The 20,537-nt window shown below is 38.0% G+C and overlaps 1 protein-coding gene across 1 annotated transcript in view; it reads left to right on the forward strand.

The window, feature by feature from the left end:
* The window catches only part of CUL5 (cullin 5), a gene marked incomplete at its 5' end in the record, with an annotated part of 21,237 nt that extends 985 nt beyond the window's left edge, over window positions 1-20,252 (forward strand). The window contains 15 exons of the mRNA XM_010179355.1: window positions 2,333-2,474; window positions 3,571-3,716; window positions 3,793-3,873; window positions 5,079-5,172; window positions 8,430-8,560; window positions 9,325-9,432; window positions 10,024-10,088; window positions 12,578-12,710; window positions 13,223-13,354; window positions 14,005-14,128; window positions 14,867-15,042; window positions 15,162-15,323; window positions 16,012-16,130; window positions 17,454-17,577; window positions 19,342-20,252. Coding sequence (XP_010177657.1) covers window positions 2,333-2,474; window positions 3,571-3,716; window positions 3,793-3,873; window positions 5,079-5,172; window positions 8,430-8,560; window positions 9,325-9,432; window positions 10,024-10,088; window positions 12,578-12,710; window positions 13,223-13,354; window positions 14,005-14,128; window positions 14,867-15,042; window positions 15,162-15,323; window positions 16,012-16,130; window positions 17,454-17,577; window positions 19,342-19,536 — 1,932 coding nt within the window. The remainder of the gene's footprint in view (window positions 1-2,332; window positions 2,475-3,570; window positions 3,717-3,792; window positions 3,874-5,078; window positions 5,173-8,429; window positions 8,561-9,324; window positions 9,433-10,023; window positions 10,089-12,577; window positions 12,711-13,222; window positions 13,355-14,004; window positions 14,129-14,866; window positions 15,043-15,161; window positions 15,324-16,011; window positions 16,131-17,453; window positions 17,578-19,341) is intronic.
* Between the last annotated feature and the right edge of the window lie 285 nt (window positions 20,253-20,537).

Raw genomic sequence — 20,537 nt, forward strand, 5'->3', positions numbered from 1 at the left:
AAATTTCTTTAGCAGTCTTTCATTTGGTGCTGAAGATCATTTTAACTGTCCCCTGTCTCCAGGATGAGAAGAACAAAATAGTTTGAATGCATTACTTTGGGAAAGGTTTTTTCTTTGCTCTCCTATTTTGGCATCTGATCCTCTGTACCTCTGGAAGAAAAGGAAGTGAGAACAGCAGAAAAGAGAGGAATCACCACCTCAAGTTACCTTCTTTGTTTTCATTGTTTGTCAGAGAAGGCGTGTGATTTTATTGGGCTTTGCTAGATCTGGCAAACTCGAACTCTTAACTCTGCTGTATGCAGAAAGCAGGAGAACTGAGAAATGAAAGAAACAAAGGTGGAGTAGAGATAGTACTGAGGAGAATCTGGGAGAAAGATCTGATGTCTCTAGTTTAGATTTTGTCCAGGACTGAAGCTGATGGAGATGTGTCATCTCTCATGTGCAGTCCAGTTAGGACCTTCTCATGATTGGGACATAAATGCTCAGAGTCTTCAGTCTATCTTATGTCATGTTCAGTGCTGAAGGTCTCTTCCTGTTTCTGGCATAATTCTCTGTAGTTCTATAAAAAGCACCTTGTGAAAACTTTTCATATGCTTGAGAAGTTCTTTATATAGTCATCCAAAATTATGTGTGTTTTCCTTCAAATATCTCCATAAAACTTCCATATCCGTGTTGTCTAAAAGCAGTTTGACCATGGCAAAGCTGTTAATGTGCCTGCCAGGTTGCTTGGCATTATTCCACTGTTTTCTTTTCCACTTTTTACTTGTTTAAGCTCTTGTAAATCAACTCTATGAACAAAAAAACCCCCACCCAAATTCTATGTACAATAAAACCATAATGTCCACATCAGTAATGTTAAAATAATGAAAAAAGTAATTGAAGAAGCGTAATCAAATAAAGCTTTGCTTTTAAGAATGCTCCAGTGCTTTGAACAATGGTTCCCTGTGAACACGTATGACTTCAGTGTCAGAAATGGAAATTTAGCTGAGAGACAGTTCATGGAGAAGTTAAGAATAAAGGATGTTCATTGAGAGACAGTTATGGGGAAGTTAAGAATGAAGGGTGGTAAACTTCACTCTCTCAAAAGGGTAACTGACTTATTAGTTGCTTGCTGTATTAAAATCTAAAACTTACAAAGTGAGAATGGGCTAAGACCACCTAATCTTTACTATTAACTTTGCCATACAACTGTGTAAAGTTGTCCTATGCTTGATTTTAGTAAGCTTATTCACAGTCATTAGGTAGAGTTTGAATTCGTAAATATTATTCCAACCTGCTTTCCACTGCCCGTGTAGACTGACAGTTAGCATGCTTAAATTACAGTCATAGCAGTTACTGTCAGGTTTGAAGATACTGTGAGTTTGAGCTGTCTTCTAAAGCAGTGAAATGGCATGATTTGGATAGGAAAAATAAAAATTACCTTTTAAGCTTTGGCATAATTTCATTAGGTATTCAGTGCCATATAAAAAGAGCCAGATCCAGTCTGAGGGAGGGGAGAAGACCATAGTAAACTGAATTCTAAAGTAAATGAAGATTTTTATCAAACATGGAGCATTCTTTGAGTGTTTACTACTGAACAGCTGGTGGAGCTCAGGTGGGCATAAGTGTGGCCTGGCCTGCCAGGGAGCTTTTCGTGCTGCTCAGCTGCAGCACGTTGTCTCTAGCAGTCAGGTGTACTACAGTGCATTGGTAGCAATCACCAAAAAACAGTGAGGGGGAAATACCCTTTGGTGATGAGGATTTTCTCAGGAGCCTCCATAAGTAATTTTAAAATTTTGCAATGCTTAGATGAGGTTTGGAGTTATTTATAAATTATATATTTATAAATTATATATGCATTGCTTGCATATTGAATGTGTTGGATAAATCCAAAATGATCAGGTTTTTTCCTTTACATAAGTGTGGTGTTAATTGAGATTTTGGTTTTGTTTAAGACTGAGCCTGCCAAATAGTGAACTGTATTTGGATATTTGGCTCAAAGGTGTCCCCTGAAATTGCAACTCCTGACACACTGTGTTGTTGGAAAAGTTATGTGACAGATTACAGAGAACTGTAGAAATAATACCGAATTATGGAATTAATAGATGAGTCAAATACAGCTTCCCCTAGCTGGCCAGGTCAGCAAAGTAAGCTTGGAGTGTAAGCTGAATGCTACTTACATAACAAGTTCAGAGGAAGATCAAGTCCTGAGGTGGCTGAACTGCTGTTATGACCTGAAAATTGCATTATCAATAATTTGACTTCTGTTTCTGATCTCTTGTATTTCTTCTGCACAAACTTAGGCCTGCACGTACCTTTCTGACAGGATTTTTTTTCTTTTCCCGATACACAGCTCATGCTAGATACATGGAATGAATCCATATTTTCAAATATAAAAAACAGACTTCAGGACAGTGCAATGAAGCTAGTTCATGCTGAAAGACTAGGAGAAGCTTTTGACTCTCAGCTTGTCATTGGAGTTCGAGAATCATATGGTATGTCTTGCACAGCCCGAGCTCGGTTGCCTCCTCACTTTAGTAAATGAATTTTAATCATAGAAAGTTTACAATTGTGGTGGTAGAGTTGAAATTAGTATCTTAGAGTTTTGTATTGTATTGTTTTTTTCTTGTTATGTGATACCAATTAAACTGTTTAAAATCTTGAACTTCTAAGTGACTTAGCTACATATCAGTTACTGCAAAAATCAGTGCTTACAAAGAGCAAACTGCTTTTTGACCTTTTTAGATGTAACCTTATGTCTGTGCTTCTTTCCATACCGTTTCTGGTTCTTCAGACAGTTCGAAGAAGAAATGTTAAACAGGCTGTGTGTAAGGCTCCCAGTTTTATTCTTCTTTGCAAGGCAGACCTGTGTATCTGAAACTTATGTGACATTTCACCATTGCCTGCCTCTTCTTCAAAGCTCCGCAGCCTGTTGAATTAAACTTGTGATAACACTCTCTTGGATGGCTTTATAGATGTCCAATCCTAATCTTTTAAAAAAGCATATTCCATTTAAGGTTTTTATTTATTTCTCTGTAACAGTTGAGAGAGAGGAAAGTGGAAACTTTTTTGCAATAGTGCAAAGCACTGCTGGGTAGCAGTAAGCTGACTGTCTCCATTCTTGTAAAACTAAAAACCCAATACAAAAAAAAAGTCTAAAATAAAGCCATTGGGATTCTAGGAACAGCGTGTAAGAAAAGCTGTTTGCTCAGGTGGAGAAGTTTTCGCTTCATTAGATACTATGCTGAGCTTTTTGTTTGGCTTTTTTTTCCTTGTTTTTGTTTTTGGTTGGTTTTGTTTCTTTCCAGTTTTGCAATTGTGTGTGTATTTCTAGTTACCATGTTTGAATGTCTGAAATGCTGGATAGAGATAGGCAGTTCTTTCCAGTTCCCTATAGTTAATCTGAATGTTTTTGGAGTAAAGACTTGATAGGTTTGATTACTTTTAGGGATCAGAGTATATTTCTAGGACACTTTAAATTGTTCAATGCAACCTTTTAATACAAGACTAACTGTAATAAGAGAAACTTGCTTATTATTAGCCACATAAGTTTCCAAGACTTGAGACTCAGTTTGGCCTTTGTCTTTGCAGTTAACCTCTGTTCTAATCCTGAAGATAAACTTCAGATATATCGGGATAACTTTGAAAAGGCATATTTGGATTCAACAGAGAGATTTTATAGAACACAGGCACCTTCTTATTTACAACAAAATGGTGTACAGAATTATATGAAATATGTAAGTAAAAATTCTGTTGTAACTTTGTTCTGAAAGTGTTAGTATTTAAAATGATTGCTGTTCTGCTTTTGCACAGGCAGATGCTAAACTAAAAGAAGAGGAGAAAAGAGCACTACGGTATTTAGAAACAAGGCGTGAATGTAACTCTGTAGAAGCAGTAAGTATAACATGTAGAAAAATTGATGTATATTTATACTATTACATTGCAGGTTTGATTTTTTTTGTATGTATTACAGTGTTATGTGGTAGCAGTAGATTGATATGTAACTGTTGATTTTATATTTAATCAGCCATTCTATTTTTTTCTTACAAAAATCTCTTACTACTTTCCAATCTGGCAATTTACAGTTTCTACAGATGTTTTAATAGTAAATGTAGATCAGAAATTCAGATTGAAGGGTAAGGTTTTATTCAAATTGATTTTTATTCTTTCACTTTGAGTCAGGTACGATTTTTTTTCCCTATGTTTAACAATGGGTGAGAATGATGTTTGAAAAAAAGCTGACCGGTCGAGTCAATAAAGGGTTTCTTAGTGCTCATTTAGAATACCTGAAAGAGTTATTGTTCATTGCAATCAAAAGGAGCGATAAAAATTTCATTAAAACTGTTGTAGATTTTCTCTTAGGCTGAAATGTGGCTATTTAATATAAAGGATGTTTTTTCTTTTTTTCCTTCCCCTTCCCCTTCCCCCCCTTGAGCAGTGTTTTACACAGTTCAAATTCTAGAGAAAGATTGAACTGCAATGAATAGTTCATAATTGTCTGTATTGAAATTAGTTCAGGAAATGGGTTATTTTAAATAAGTAGCCCTTAAATCTGGAATTAATGGATCAAAATACACTTTATTTCTTTTGTTAAGTTGTAAATCATTCATTTTGCACAGCTATAAATTGGGACTCATACAAAGAGGCTGACAAAAGAGAGATGAGCTTGATAGGTACAAGCAGTTTCTGTTCTAGATCCAGCCATAGCGTCTGGTTGAAGCCAACCAGCCTGGTCCAAATAGGGTATGTGGGAATGAGAACTATTCTTAGCTCTTGGATGTGCATTTGGAAACTAAGTAGGGTAGTCAGTGTTCCAAAAGTGGTGGCTCCCTTGAGAGAAGAAAGGCGACAGAAATATTAAACTCGTTACTGCTTTGGAAGAGAGTTTACCACATTTTCTAACCTACACATTTTGAAGAAATACAGTTTCCTGTACAGACTTTATCCAAACGATGCATACTTTTGTGAATCAGTGAATGAATGAATGCTTTTATAGAGCATAGCTGTTGAGAACAGCTGTGTCATGGCAAACTTGAGACAGATCAGACTGTGGTGTTCAGGTGGCTAAATGAGCTAACTCTGTGTTTAATATATTTCAGCTAATGGAGTGCTGCGTCAATGCCCTGGTGACATCTTTTAAAGAGACTATTTTAGCTGAATGCCAAGGCATGATCAAACGAAATGAAACAGAAAGTAAGTGAACCTTCAAGAACAGTGCAGGATGAACTCAGCATCAACTGCATAAAAATAGATTTGTTTGCAGATATATCGAATTACTGTTTTTAATAGGTGGTGGTAGTGTTTCGTAGATAAAATATTACTGCATGCAGGCAATTTTATCCCTCAAAAAATTACCATCATTGGTTAGTTGTTGTTTTTTTCTTTCTTGCATGGCTTCTGAAATCTGTATTTACAATAGCCTAATTTGAATGACTGGATAGCGCTCATCTTCAAAGAAAATACTATTTCATGCTCTGTTTTCTTTATTTTTCCTACAACTTACTTTCCTCACGCTGACCAACTCTGGTAAATGTTGCATGTGTCTTGTTTTCTATTAGAATACTTCAGATACAAACATTTCCCCTTCATTCCACGCTCGCTGCACCCTTTCCCCTGGAAAAAAAGTGAAGCATCTCTTTACAAAGCTGGTTTTCTGAAAAGCAGGGAGAAATTATTCTTATTTTGATCATTGGTACAAGACCAATAGGTCAATGACCAAAATCTCTGCAAGTTTTTCATCTGTTTCTGCAGCCAGTATGTCACTATGAGTCTTGAAAGTTAGCTCTTTTTAATGCTTTCAAAAGTTTTCTTTTAACTCTGCTGCTGTAAATTGAGAGATTAGTGTGGTTCAAAGTCTTGTGTTGGTCCTGTATGATAAAGCAGACCAGACAAGTCATTAAAATGTCTTAATTTAAGTAGGGAAATTGAAACAAATAAAAGCTGAAATCACAAGTTGGTTTTTTGAAGTCTTGGTATCCTGCAGCCAAGGAATGTTTATTAATGTCTGTATGAAGTTTTCATTTCTATACAAATGTGAAAACTGTTCTATGACTTAGAACAGCGTGGAGAATACTCATTTCTGAAGCCAGCATTTCAGAAGATACTTGACCTCAAAGCTATGTCATAGTCATACGTTCATCTAGCAGCATGGTTTCTGGCAGTAGTCCAGAGCTAAATCTAGAAAGCCACCAAACTTCTTATGAGTATATGTTACAGCCGTTGGGAGAGTACAGGAGCTTATTTAAATGGAGAGCTTCAGAAGGGTTCATCCACAGCATCCAAGGAATCTTGCTTTAGAAACTTACTGAAGAATTCACACAGTCCTGTCTCTCCTTGTGGCTACGTCTGCCCCACGATACTGCTTGGTTGCAAAACACTTTGTTTAGTGTATATATGTGTGTGTGTATATGTATATGTATATATATATATATACAAGAACTGAAGCATCTCTTTCAAATTTGTGTGGGTTGTTTTTTTGTTTCTTTGTTGTTTTTTTTTAGCCCCGACCTACCTGTGCTGTTTAAAATGTTTTAATGAAGGATGCAGGTGCAGATGAGCTGTGCATAGTAATAGATACATCTGATAGTATCCTCTGCTGTACTTCGCTTATGCATGTGTCTTTCTGATATTAGTTGCCCCAAAGAATTTCATTGTTTTCTTTATTAAACAGCATCTGACAAAATAGGGCTGGGTTTTTTGGCTATGCACTGGGCACTACTGTAAAATACTGTATTACATTTCAGTACTTAATACTTACATGCAGTGCAAAGGAAGGAAGCCATAATATTTTCCAAATGAAAACCATCAAAGATGTCATAACTTGTGAGCGCTCTTCAGAATTGGCTTAGTGCATTTTTGTTTGCTTATAGTATTGGGGATGGGAGGCCTACGTTTTATTCTTGAAGTACTTCATAACAGAAATAAAAAGTAAACTTTTGTCTTGTGAATACAGAGTGAAAACAGAACTTGTTTAAGTGCACCAACAACTACGATACAGATTTCCTTGCCTTTCAGTGTCAGTGTATTCTGAGAGAAATACCAGTGAAGTGTTCCTTTTGGTTTTGTTACTTTGTAATCTGTCTTTGAAGAATCTGGGATTTTTTGGGGGGTTGCTAGAGTTTTAGGGATGCATCTGAAGTCTCTCTTTGCTACCAGGAGAAACGACTAATTATTTTTTTCCTTGATTTATTCATACCATTACTAGTTTACAGAAACAGATGTAGAACCCTTAAATATATATTTTTGTTTCCATTTTTTCTGCTGTCTCTTCCTCCCTCTCACTGTTTTTTAAAGTACAGATGAAAAGATCCAGTAAAGGTTGAGTGAGCTTTTTGGAGCGCTGCTGTCACTTGCAGTACATCTCAATTGCACTGAGAATATCCCTGACTCCCTTTTATCTGGTTCCTGAGATCCCATTGTGAGTTGTCTCCAATAGCGTTGCAAGTTCTTGTTGCAGACTGTGGGTAGTTTCCATTCTTCAATTTGTATTGTTATGTACCACAAGAATTTTTTTTCCTGTCTGTGCATTGCTTTTCTGTTTGGTTCTGCAACAGTTGTTGGGATGCAGAAGTTGATAACGTTTATTTCATCCTCATTGGGACAGGATCTTGCAGATTTTGCTGCCAAAAGTACTGCAGAGGAGGAAACAGACAGGGCCTCTGGCTTTTGTCTCCTATTGCAGTAGAGCTGTGCTGTGTTTAATTCAAATATTGGTGGTCTCAAACAATCTGGTCACTGTAATCCAGGTGTTTGTTTGTGGACAGCTTTGTCAAGATGATTGTCAATGTTTCAGTGACTCTTTTTGAGCAGTGTTGAAATACCTTCACAGGAAAGGAGACAAATAAACCATACCAATTTTAGAAGTTTTCAAACTCGTAACTTTCAGAATAACAACATAAACTCTTTAGGAAAACAGAAATGAAAAATTGCTGTATCTCTCGGTCAGTTTTGGTTACTTTAGAATCTGGCATGTTTTTAATTAAAACAAAACATTGTAGGTAGTATTGGAAGATACACAAAGACAGCTCTGTTTGGCTTTAATTTAAAAAAGGTAGTATCTTGAATTTATACAATATCCTGCTGCATAAAGTTCTGTAGGCTTGCAACTGAGAGAGGCCCATTTTTGCCAGGGATTTTAAGGCAGTTATAGTGAGAACCTGGACTTAATCCAAATTGCTATTGACTGTAGGGGGTTTTATTCAAGCTTGTGATATTATATACATAACCAAGTATTATGTTGCAGTGAGTATCTGGTTTTGCCTTCAGAAGAGTTTCCCTGGGGGACCAGAATTAGGACAGTATTCAAAATATTTTTCCTTTTAAGGGATAAATTAGATTATCTGTTCTTTGCATATTCAGTGTTCCACTTGAGATGTCCCTAGCAGAAATGCAGTATTTGGTTTTAATACAGGTCTTTGACTGGTGACTTTATCAGTATTTGTATCTTTCAGAGTTGCATTTAATGTTTTCACTGATGGATAAAGTTCCGAATGGCATAGAGCCTATGCTGAAGGACTTGGAAGAACATATTGTTAGTGCTGGACTTGCAGATATGGTAGCAGCTGCTGAAACTATTACTACTGTAAGTGTGGGGTTTTTTTAATAAAATAACAATGAAAACACAACTTTGCTGAAGTTAAATACTCTTTAGTTGTGGAACGTACCTGTGAATGGAAATAATTTTAGAAGATTTTATGGTTAAACATCAAATTTTCATCCACTGACAGTTTTAAATGTCTTCAGAATAGTTTTTTTATTGCTTACATTTTCAGTAGTAGCTCTAAAATGTGGATCCAGTTTGCAGAAAATATTAAGTGTGTGGGATACTTACACAATAGGATTGTGTTGGCATCTTAATTAAAAAGACATAATAAGTTTTGTCAGATTTCTGTGAAATGGAGATCTGAAATTTGTTTTCAATCTAAGAGTTCTTATTCAGTGTGGAAATTAAAAGGATTTCCCCCCCCCCCCCCCACTGTTCTTTTCCAGCTTTTTATAATCTTTTTCTCTGGGTCTAGGAGGCCTGAGTATCTACAGCAATTAAGATGTGCCTTCTATTGGTCCTTGAAATTTTTGGTTTTTTAGAAGTTATTATACAATGTTTGAAAGTTAGATATTTTACTCTATATAGATGTTTGTATATTGAAAATTATATCGTGAAAGTCTGTGTTGAGGCTTACATGCTGTAGAGCTCTTCAGTACAGAGAATGAAGATAAAATGCTCATTCACAGTGTGCAGCCTTGAGGATACTACACTATTACAGATGAGGGAATTACATGTAAGCTCACATGGAGTTCTATAGAGCCTCATTTTTTTATTTTATTTTTTTGCCCCTTTAATTTTAGGATTCCGAGAAATACGTAGAGCAATTGCTCACACTATTTAATCGATTTAGTAAATTGGTCAAAGAAGCTTTTCAAGATGATCCAAGATTTCTTACTGCAAGAGATAAGGTAGGTGTTTCTACTGATCATTTGTTTTCAGTTGAAGAATTGCTGCTGTTCATATTACGACGTCTCTGAAATCCTTGTGCCCGTTCACTGTTAAATCTAGAAGCTGCTCTTACTGTAGTAAATACGCAGACTAAAATACTGATGAAACTTACTACCAACTGATTGGCTTTTAATTTGTGGTGTTGTGCATAAAGTTGCATTTGTGTTCAGCTTTGTAATGTTCCAGAGTACATCAGAAGATGATCTTTGTGTTGAGCACCTTAGTGTATAATTCAGCGATATGTTTATGTTCAGAATTTACTACATATTTGGGTGTAGTCTCATGACTTCAGATATGCAACCTGCTCCATGCAATCCCTTCCTAAGTTGTTGCTTAAAGGAAAGAAGTATGTTAATGGAAAAGAGGAAAATGCAAAGTATCAGTTAATGGGAAATTGAGTCGTGGGATTTGAACTCTAATTGAAAATCAAATCCGAAAACTTTGGGCTAATACTAAAACTCTGATTAATTTCATGTTACAGTAATCTAAAAAGAGAGAGATGTTAGAGACAAAATTGAGTGAAGCACTAACAATCTGTAATTATTTTTCAGGCATACAAAGCAGTTGTGAATGATGCTACAATATTTAAACTTGAATTGCCATTGAAGCAAAAGGGGTAAGCCATATACACTTTATGTGAGACAGGTTTTTAAATCGTTAAAGATTGAGATTCTCTTTTAAAATACCTCTTCAAAAAGTAGCACTGTGTTTAAAAGTGCTTTGTGTTCTTTGCATTATGGAATTTCAGATTGCTTATCAACTTCTGGTAAGACACTCTTTACATGGCAGTGGATCGGTGAATAGCAGACTGCTTAAACTCAGATTTATTTGTAGTGATTGGGGATCTGTTGTTTTATGGTACAGTAATGCGTCTGTTTGTTAGCTGAATATAGCGATACCTTCCTGGGTGAATAATTCCAAAAACCTGAGCTGTATAACTGCTGCAGCTTCAGTAAAAGTCCTGGGGAAAACTGAGGCAGTCATCTTTATGGGAATCACTGTGGCTGACCAAGGTGTAACCACCCATAAGCTGTTTGTGGTCTCCTCTTGTCCCAGCTGTGAGTGAGACCTGTCCGGGTGTTACGTTGTTGTTTCAGTGCAGAAATACCCAGGTTAGTTTAAACGAGTGCCAGTAGATTAAGCAGACGTGTGTGACTCGAGAAGAAAACCTGTGCTCACTGTAGCCGCACTGCTAACTCAGCCAAGAGAAGGTAGCAATTAGTTGGTTGTGAACATTTAATGTATGATGTGCCACTTAAGTAAGAATCTGTGTATATTTAGGTGGTTGGGATTGCTTATATATAGTTTGTAGTCTGATTTACTATGGAAACAGAGCTCACGTAGCTGGGCTGCCGGTCTCCCTTTCCAATTACTTCTCGTTAGGGGTGGATGGATATCAGTGTCTGCTCAGCATTCTGGTTCTTAATCTGTGCTTGTTTTTGGACCAATGCTAAGCCTAGACAGCGATTAGTCTCGTTGGTTTTATGTTATTGGAGGAGCACCTTCACAGAAGACTGATTCCCTGCTTTGTATACTTCGTACAGATGTAGGCAAGATAGAGAAGTTTTCTAGGTCTCTGCTACTGTTTTCATTTTCCCTAGGAGCATCCAAATCAATACTGTGGCGATTGAGAGACGGGACGCAGCTTGATGCAAGCAAAATGTCGGTTTATTGTGTGCAGTGACTTCCTTATATACGCTTACATGGGCTGCGTATTTTAAACTGATTGGTTCATTTGCGCGCGGCTGCGTTTGATTGGTCAGTGATGCACAGTTACACTAACAAACACCTCTTGCCTTTCAGGCAGAGCCCCTGATGGCTTTCTCAGCAGGGTGCCTGGAACTTGCTTTTCTCAGGGTTGAAATACCTGTTTTTCTGGTCCTTGTTTACCCCTTTTATGGTCATGACTTGAGCAGCACTCAGGGTCCTGCTCCCCAGGCCCTGTCCTACAAATACCTCATTCAACTGTGTTTCACTCCTAAAGCTAAACCTGCCTAGTGATTTCGTAGTAACCCACCATGCTGGTGATGGTCTTTCTGTTCAGCAGTGTTCTTCTCAAGCTCTTTCAAGTTGTCTACTTAAACAGCGTGGTTTAAGTAAAATGAAACTTCATCATGCTTAACTTGTGCCATTAAGTTCAGCCTAAGAAGATGGGATTTGGTAATTTGTCATTGCTGTCAGGATCTTGAAGGCTCCTATTCAGAAATACCTGGGAACACATTGATTAAATAAGGGTTCTGTCTTGTAATAACCAAAAGACTAGTGGTCTGCTTTTACTCTAAATGGTGTTTGGAAGGCAGAAACCTGCAAGCTGCTTCATGAATTAAAAAGGACAAGTTTTCTGGTGAGAGAATGAGCAAGAACAGTGGATTCCTGAGCATCCCCACAGCTTCTTACCTGCTGTCTTACTCACTGCCTTTGTTTTGAGCCCTTGAGAGTAGCAATCAAGTTGGTGCCATCTACTATAGAAGTAGAGTTTGGTCCTTGGCACTGTTTTGTTCACCAGTGTAGACACAAGTTCAGAACGTGACCTTGTGCTTGCATGCCTTGTGAAGACCCAGACTGTCTACTGTAGCATCTTCTTGTTCAACTTTAATGTGCTGTTGGTCTCCAAGCTGTTAGTCCACTGTTTATACCTGATATAAAAGAGTTTTATCCCCTTAGTATGCGATGGATGTGTCAGGTTTTGCAGTCTGTGAAATGCGGTGCAGGAGGCAGTTGTTGAGAATGCCATTAGACCATACTGACAGGATGAGTGAAATATTTCACTACAGCTTTTATTAATTCTTTACTGGAATACTTACTGCCATGCAATGTTTAGTTGTTTCAAGCTATAGTTTCAACTTTATTATTAGAGTTCTAAATTAAAAGCAGTTGGAGTGATCAAGCTGTAGAAACTGTCTGAAAATGTTTGCTAGTATTTATTCTTTCGAGAAGAAAAGGGAGTTATCCCTAATTTTTCATTAGTTTAACAAGAATATTAATTCACCACCAGGGTCCTTGCCAAGGGGACCAGGGAAGAGTGATCTGTCTTGTTGAGTGTGACTAGTCCAGAATAGCAGGCTTCTGTATGGTTTGAAGATACGTTGTTCTTCTTTTATTTAGTGTTGGATTGAAAACACAGCCTGAATCCAAATGCCCTGAGCTTCTTGCTAATTACTGTGACATGTTGCTAAGAAAAACACCACTAAGCAAAAAACTAACCTCTGAAGAAATTGAAGCAAAGCTTAAAGAAGTGGTATGTTTTTGCTTTCTACTTCTCAATTATCCTGAAGAATGAATTTGTTTGTTTTATTTTCTTCTGTGGCCTGGGGCCTTGATCTTCAAAAACAGTTATGTAGATGTAATAACAGGGAAAAGAGTTTATTATGCCATCAAGTGTGTGTGTGTTTAAATCTTTTAAACCATGCAGCGTTTTGTCTCTGTCAGTTTACAAAATCAGTGTGCTAAATTAATGCCTATATCAGACTGTAATATATTACAGTAAATAATGTTAGTCTAGAAAATAATACAGGAGACTTTTACATACTGGTGTCACTGCCTTTTCTTCTTGATGGTTGACAAGGAATTGGAGGTGTGATGCTATGAAAGAGTCATAGCTGATGCCTGTGGAGAATTAAAGAGTTGCTCTTAAGGCATGTCAAGTAGCCTTTTTTCTACTTCATAGTCTGCAGTGGCATTAGATCGGCATTCAGAGACTTGTCTGGTTGACAATGCAAATAAATACATTAAAAACTTTTTTTTTTACAGCTTTTGGTACTTAAATATGTACAGAATAAAGATGTCTTCATGAGATATCACAAAGCTCACTTAACAAGACGCCTGATATTAGATATATCAGCTGATAGTGAAATTGAGGAGAACATGGTGGAATGGCTCAGAGTGAGTAGCCTGACATCTTTCTTTCTTTGGTTATGCCTTTTGTGGTGTTAACTCCTACTCTGCAACTTAGATACTCTTCGTGCTTAGGTGAGGTCTATCCTAATTTGCAGGCCACATTTTATACTTCTGTTTTATCGCAATATTTTATGCAAGTAGAACAGTTTAGCTCTTTTCTAAGAGAGAAGTTCATCCTAATAGTGGTAGTGATAGATTTTAAAATAGTTCACATATGATGATCTGAAGGCTTCAAATACTCCATATGCAGATCAGCGAAATGCAAGTGTACTTTTTCTTTAGGTACGTAAATAAGTTGAGTTGGGTTCTAATTTTGAAATTTTTTGTAGATTTGAAGATTATTTGCATGGCTTAAATATTCCTTCAAATCTCAAAATTCATTGATTCCTTAATGCATGCATACGTTCTTCAGCACTTGAATTTCTTTAAAAGAATCATCACGTGCCTTTCAGGGCTAACTACTTATCATCCATGCAAAAAAACTTTCTATTGCATTGCAGATTAACTGCTGCTGTAACGTGATGATACTCGTGTATTTTAATGCTTGTCGTTTTTTTGAATTAATTATTTTAAAAATAAAGCTTTTTGTTCATAGTTGTCTATGTCATAGTTTAGCGTTCTGTTTGTTTATACAGGAAGTAGGAATGCCAGCAGACTATGTAAACAAGCTGGCCAGAATGTTCCAGGATATCAAAGTGTCTGAAGACTTGAACCAGGCCTTCAAAGAAATGCACAAAAATAATAAACTCGCTTTACCAGGTACTGTTTTCAAATTATTTGCTATTTTTCATTTCTTAGTGAAAAATAATTCTGTTGAATCTTGAATTAAGAATTGCATGAACTGCGGGTTGAACATAGTCTTCAGGACATTGTTACCCCTAGATTGGAAGTGTCTGTAGATTCTGCTTTCTCTTGCAGTTGACACTGGAGCTGTATCATTCTGTAAGTTACTGTGGGGTTTCATTATGAACAGTCTTGTAGATCCAGACTCTCATAGTTAAATTCCAAGCAGGGGCTTGAATCAGTATCAGCCAGGTGAAGCCTGAACTACCCTCTTCTTTTATCCCCTTATCATTCTTTGAGTGCTTCATGCTGTGCTCCTCCTTTACCTGCCAGCAGGAGAGCTGGATGCCCGCTATGAAGAGCTCAGATCACATTTGAGATTAAATTTCACTGATGAGAAGGGCTGAGGAACCTCAAGTTTTGGATCTGCTACTGCTGAAAACCCTGGAGTAGTGCTTACAAGCATCAGTTATAAAGCTGCAGCAGGGCTTAAGGAGCTCTGCAGAAGCAAGCTGAAAAACCAGAGATTTCAATCTGTTGCTGGCAGAAAGCCAATGAGGCACAAGTAGAGTACTGTCATGTTTAAATAGGTAGACACCCTGCTGCTTCCTCAAAGTTCAGTCCTCCATAATTGTATTTAGAGTAGAAAAACAAGCTTTTTGTTTATCCATCTGTTAGACCTGGAGATTCATATAATCCAATGTTGTCTTACAGCTGACTCTGTGAATATTAAAATTTTAAATGCTGGCGCTTGGTCTCGAAGTTCTGAAAAAGTGTTTGTCTCGCTGCCCACGGAATTAGAAGATCTCATCCCAGAAGTTGAAGAATTTTATAAAAAGAATCACAGTGGTAGAAAACTGCACTGGCACCACCTCATGTCCAATGGAATCGTAAGTGTATAGTTTTCGGCGTATCAGTGTCAATGACTGATAATATAACGGCATTTGTAATAGGAAGAAGGCTTGTGACGCAGAAAGGCTTATAAGCAAAATTGTCATTCTGTTCACAGATAACTTTTAAGAATGAGGTTGGCCAGTATGACTTGGAGGTAACAACATTTCAGCTCGCTGTGCTGTTTGCGTGGAACCAAAGACCCAGAGAGAAGATCAGCTTTGAGAATCTTAAACTGGCGACTGAACTCCCTGATGCAGAACTTAGGAGGACTTTATGGGTATTTCCCTTTCTCTTGAAACAGATTTCTTCTTGACTTTTGTACTCTGAAATACTGGATTAGTATTTTTAAAGCACCGTCAGATAACACTTTGAAACTGAAGTGTGAACACCTTTCTTACTAATTAATCAGTTGTAATGCTGTTGCACGAGCACACACAGCCTTTACATTAACGTGTTCTCTCTACCCAGTATTATCTCACTTCAGCTTTTGGAAACAGCAAGATCTTTTTGACCATGTACTTCCTAAAGCACACAGTTATGATTGTGGTTTGTGGAGTGGGACTGGTTTAATTGTAGGAAGTCAGTGGCACCTGATAAATACATGTTGCTTCAAAATAACTTCAGTGCTTGCTCTATCAGACTGTGAATTATTTAGCTCAAGAATAAAGGGCGAAATCACAAAAATCAGACTTAACACCACTTCTGTAGCTGTGAGTTCACACATTTTACTTCTCTGTATGATTTTACTTATGCTAACATATTTCAGAAGATTCGGTAAACTGGGTCCCCTCTCTGGTTTTACTAGTGTCCTCATGTTGCCCTCTAGTAACTCCAAATAAGGGTGTACATGGTTGTCTCACTACAGTCTATACAGCAGTGAGCTATGTTCTTAAAAAGAAATTGTTTCCATTTAGAAAGTCTGGTGTTTTATTTTCATTCTTTCCCCCCCTCCCTTTTCTCTGTAGTCTCTTGTAGCATTTCCAAAGCTGAAACGTCAGGTTTTATTGTATGAACCTCAAGTCAATTCACCCAAAGACTTTACAGAAGGAACCCTCTTCTCGGTGAACCAGGAGTTCAGTTTAATGTAAGATGATGTTTGAAAAGTAAAATAACAATGTACTATTTTATAATTAAAGGAATTCACTCTAAGTTAACCTTCGTCCTTGAAAGTTTTCAAGATTCAACTAGGCACGCGCTTTGCTGCCCTATCCTCATTTAGTTTTGGCAATGGTCTTGCTTCAAGTAGGTGGTTAAACCAGATGACCTCCAACAGCCCCTTCAGACAAATGTTCCTATGGTACAGGTTTCTGTGAAATTAATTTCATGAATCCCTAGGGATAAGGTGCAAAATTGAAAGCTTTGCTGTCTTCCTCTTACTAATGAGCCTATGAAATTTCATATCGGAAGGACAGCATGTAAGAGGGCACTAGTGCTGTATTGATTATTAAACATACACACGGAGTTTCAAAAGCAGAGTAATAAGTTATAAAAGGAAGCAAAATTGCTTAATAATGTGGCATGCTGTCAAAAGCTGGGGGTTTTGGCATGACTTTTGCTGGAGAGAATTGTCTTTATTTCAGCGAGAGTTGCAGTGCTCTTTTACTGGTGCTTTGAAATCTTGCAGAGCATGAAACAGTATAAAGCAAGAGTATCTAAATGGTATATACTACATTTAGCATGTTGTTCTTTGTTTTTTCCCCTATCTAATACTAATCAATGACTATGATTGAACTGGCTTCTTGCTGGTAACCTCAGATTCTGGGCCTCAGTAACAGCTGAACATCTGGATCTGTGCAGAGAGGGAGGTGACGAATCTGCGGCTCCTGGGGCTTAGCTTCTTGCCCAGGACCACGATGTTTGTTCCTGTCATAAGGACGATGAGCTCTGGGAAATGATGAGAGGGCACGACAGAGGAGACAAGCTGTGCAGAACGTTTGTGGGTGACCACTGAAGAATGCTGTCAGCTTTTTGCTGTGTTTGTGACAGTAGCTGTTATTCCTCCTTTTTTCCTGCTAGACAGACAGTTCCGATGAAAAATGATCTAGTCTCATTTCCTGAACTGTGTTGTAAAAACTTCGACTAAAGAACACTAGGTAAAATATAATTAAAATTAAATATATTTCTCTGTAATTTTATTCTTTAAAATAGTACTGGTAACTTTTCAACTTTGGACGCTCAGTTTCAGCTGATGGGTTTTTTGAAATGCTAGTCCATTCAGGTTTTATCATGCAGAGACATTGGCATTAAGTGTTGATTTGTCAGCCAGCTATCTCAGTGCTGCAGTGCTAATAGCCTAGAAGTATCTGATACGTGATGGTACTCCTTGCTGCTGTAGTTTGAGTTTAATAGGAATTCCTTAATTGAAAGTGCATTTTGTGCTTATTTTCATACAATACAACTTTTTCAGAAAAAACGCTAAAGTTCAGAAAAGGGGCAAGATAAATTTGATTGGTCGGTTGCAACTTACTACAGAGAGAATGCGGGAAGAAGAAAATGAAGGAATAGTCCAGCTAAGAATATTACGAACCCAGGCAAGTAGACTGCCAGAGGAATGTACAATTACTCGATTTCTTTTGTATTATCACTACTGCTTGCTGTCACGTGTGTGTTGATGTCCAAAATGAACACCTTTGAATCCCGTCAGAACTTGTGCTGTTTGGCTTAGGTCCTTTGTGAATGCTGGATTTTGTGTGTGTGTGTGTGTGTGTGTGTGTGTGTGTGTGTGCGCACTTGTAGTTATCAGCCTCCTGCTTTGATGTACCAAATCATCATTTTTAAAGAGGAAAAAGCAGAGATTAAGGTGAAGGCAAACTGTGTGTTCATCTTGAGCTCTCTCTGACAACTCTGCATGAAGAGTGTAATCTCAGATGGGATCACGCTTTAGTAATAGCAGGATGACTGTTCGAGAGGCCCTCTCTGTAGAGGGAAAGTTTCCAAGTACAGCTTAGATGTACAGACTGCAGATTCCTCCTTTGTGGCTGGTTGTCCTTCAGTCAGGTACTCGTGTCACATCTCTTGAGCTGACAAGTCTAAAAAAACAAAACAAAACTTTATTTTTTCAGGCATCAGAGATCGTTACCTGCAGTGGAGTCTCAAAAATCCCATCGTCCCTTCAAAGTGCAGGTCTCTTCTGTCAGTCAGGTTAGACTCCAGACCGTGCACTTTATGAATTGTACCCCCGACTTAATACCTTGGCTGTGTTTCCAGCTGAAGGATTAATGCCTGGTTGTATTTATGAAATGAGAACTCCTTGTGAGTTCAGATTTGACACAAAGTTTGCATTTCATGAGGTATTCACAAGGTGTATCACAAGTTACGCTGGAAATGGCGCCTTCTGCTTGGAGAGTGAATGAACGTTAGGTTTTAGTGAGTAATTCACACTCTCAGTGTAAGATTTAACAGCAGATTCTCCTTTGACTGGGCTTGTCTTAGCTCTTGCAGCTTGCCAGCGCTTTGTTCTTGTCCTTTATCAACTTGTTTGCAAAAGCAATTCAGTTCTACTTAGGCTAAGAAATCTGCTTTTTGAGGGAAAATACACGTTTCACACAGAATCACAGAGTCACAGAATGTTAGGGATTGGAAGGGACCTCAAAAGATCATCTAGTCCAATCCCCCTGCCGGAGCAGGAACACCTAGATGAGGTTACACAGGAAGGCGTCCAGGCGGGTTTTGAATGTCTGCAGAGAAGGAGACTCCACAACCTCTCTGGGCAGCCTGGTCCAGTGCTCTGTCACCCTCACTGAGAAGAAGTTTCTTCTCAAATTTCAGTGGAACCTCCTGTGTTCCAGTTTGTGTCTGTTACCCCTTGTCTTATCATTGTTTGTCACCGAGAAGAGCCTGGCTCCATCCTCGTGACACTCACCCTTTATATATTTATCAACATGAATGAGGTCTCCCCTCACAGTCTCCTCTTCTGCAAACTAAAGAGACCCAGCTCCCTCAGCCTTTCCGCATAAGGGAGATGCTCCACTCCCTTAATCATCTTTGTAGCCCTACGCTGGACTCTCTCCAGTAGTTCCCTGTACTTCCTGAACTGAGGGGCCCAGAACTGGACACAATATTCCAGATGCGGTCTCACCAGGGCAGAGTAGAGGGGGAGGAGAACCTCTCTTGACCTACTGACCACCCCCCTCCTGATACACCCCAGGATGCCATTGGCCTTCTTGGCCACAAGGGCAAGTTTCTTTGCTGTCTTGCCTCACCAGGAGCCCCCTGTTAATACTGTCTTCACTTTGTCACTTCACCCAGGCATTTAAAAAAAAATAATTATTTTTTTCTCTCTTTTTTCCCACCAGGAGGCTATCATCCAAATAATGAAAATGCGGAAGAAAATTACTAATGCCCAGCTTCAGACTGAACTGGTAGAAATATTGAAAAACATGTTCTTGCCACAAAAGAAAATGATAAAAGAGCAAATTGAATGGCTTATAGAGCACAAATATATCAGAAGAGATGAGTCGGATATCAACACTTTCATATATATGGCGTAATTTGAGGACTCTGCAGGATGCTGAGAACTTAAATGGAAAGGTGCTTGGACAGACAGCTGCAACAGTTTGTGCTGCAGAAGGACTTGTTTTGACTTTCGTTACTTATTCAAATCCCTGCCTTACCTTACAGAGGACTCTATTTTGCCAATCTCATTCAGCTAGCATGATGGCATTCCCTTCATGTTGCACACTTTTAACAGCATGCTGTTTTGTGGGAAACTTGCATTCATGAAGAGCCCATTGTGAACTTTTTAAAGTAGATTTGATTTACACCCACCAGGAAGAATACAGGTTTGGATTTTTAGATGACCAGTACTTGCACAAGGAAAAAATACTCAAATATTCATGCACTGAGGAACTGCTGTTAGTTTTGGTTTGGGTTTGGGGTTGTTTTGGGCGGGTTTTTTGTTTGGGTTTTTTTTTTTAATGCAATTAGGACTAGTAGTAGCACTTTCACTTCTGTGTTTTGGATCAACAGAGTAATGTACTGTCCACCTTTGATCCTTTTTATGTAATAACATTTGAGAGACACAAACGCATCACAACTGATAAGTATTTGTTACAGTTAAAACCTGTTGGCTAAGAGCAGTGCTTCAAGCTAGTGACTGGATTTTAATAATTGACACATAAATGACATAAAAGTAATTCCAAGTCATGGGTGATATTTTTCCTTAAGCAAAAGATCATTGTTTTTAAGTTGCTTGCTGTAAACAAGTGGATATACATTATTTGTCACATTATTTGGGCGGATGATTTGCTACAACCATTTGTAAGAAGGTAAAGCTTTCTTGAATGATACTTCACTCTAAAAGCAGTTTTCGTGGGTGGGTCTGTTATACTGAACAGAAATATTAAGTGTATTTCCTTGTACATTTAATATTTGTATTCCAAATATTTAATTACTACTGCTACGTATATCTGAATGCATTAAAGAGTAATTGATGCACAGCTCCCCCAGAAAGAAAATAACAGTGGCAGTCAACATGGCTTCACCAAGGGGA

This window comes from Mesitornis unicolor, unplaced genomic scaffold, assembly GCF_000695765.1.
Source record: "Mesitornis unicolor isolate BGI_N332 unplaced genomic scaffold, ASM69576v1 scaffold49772, whole genome shotgun sequence".
NCBI classification, from domain to species: Eukaryota; Metazoa; Chordata; class Aves; order Mesitornithiformes; family Mesitornithidae; genus Mesitornis; species Mesitornis unicolor.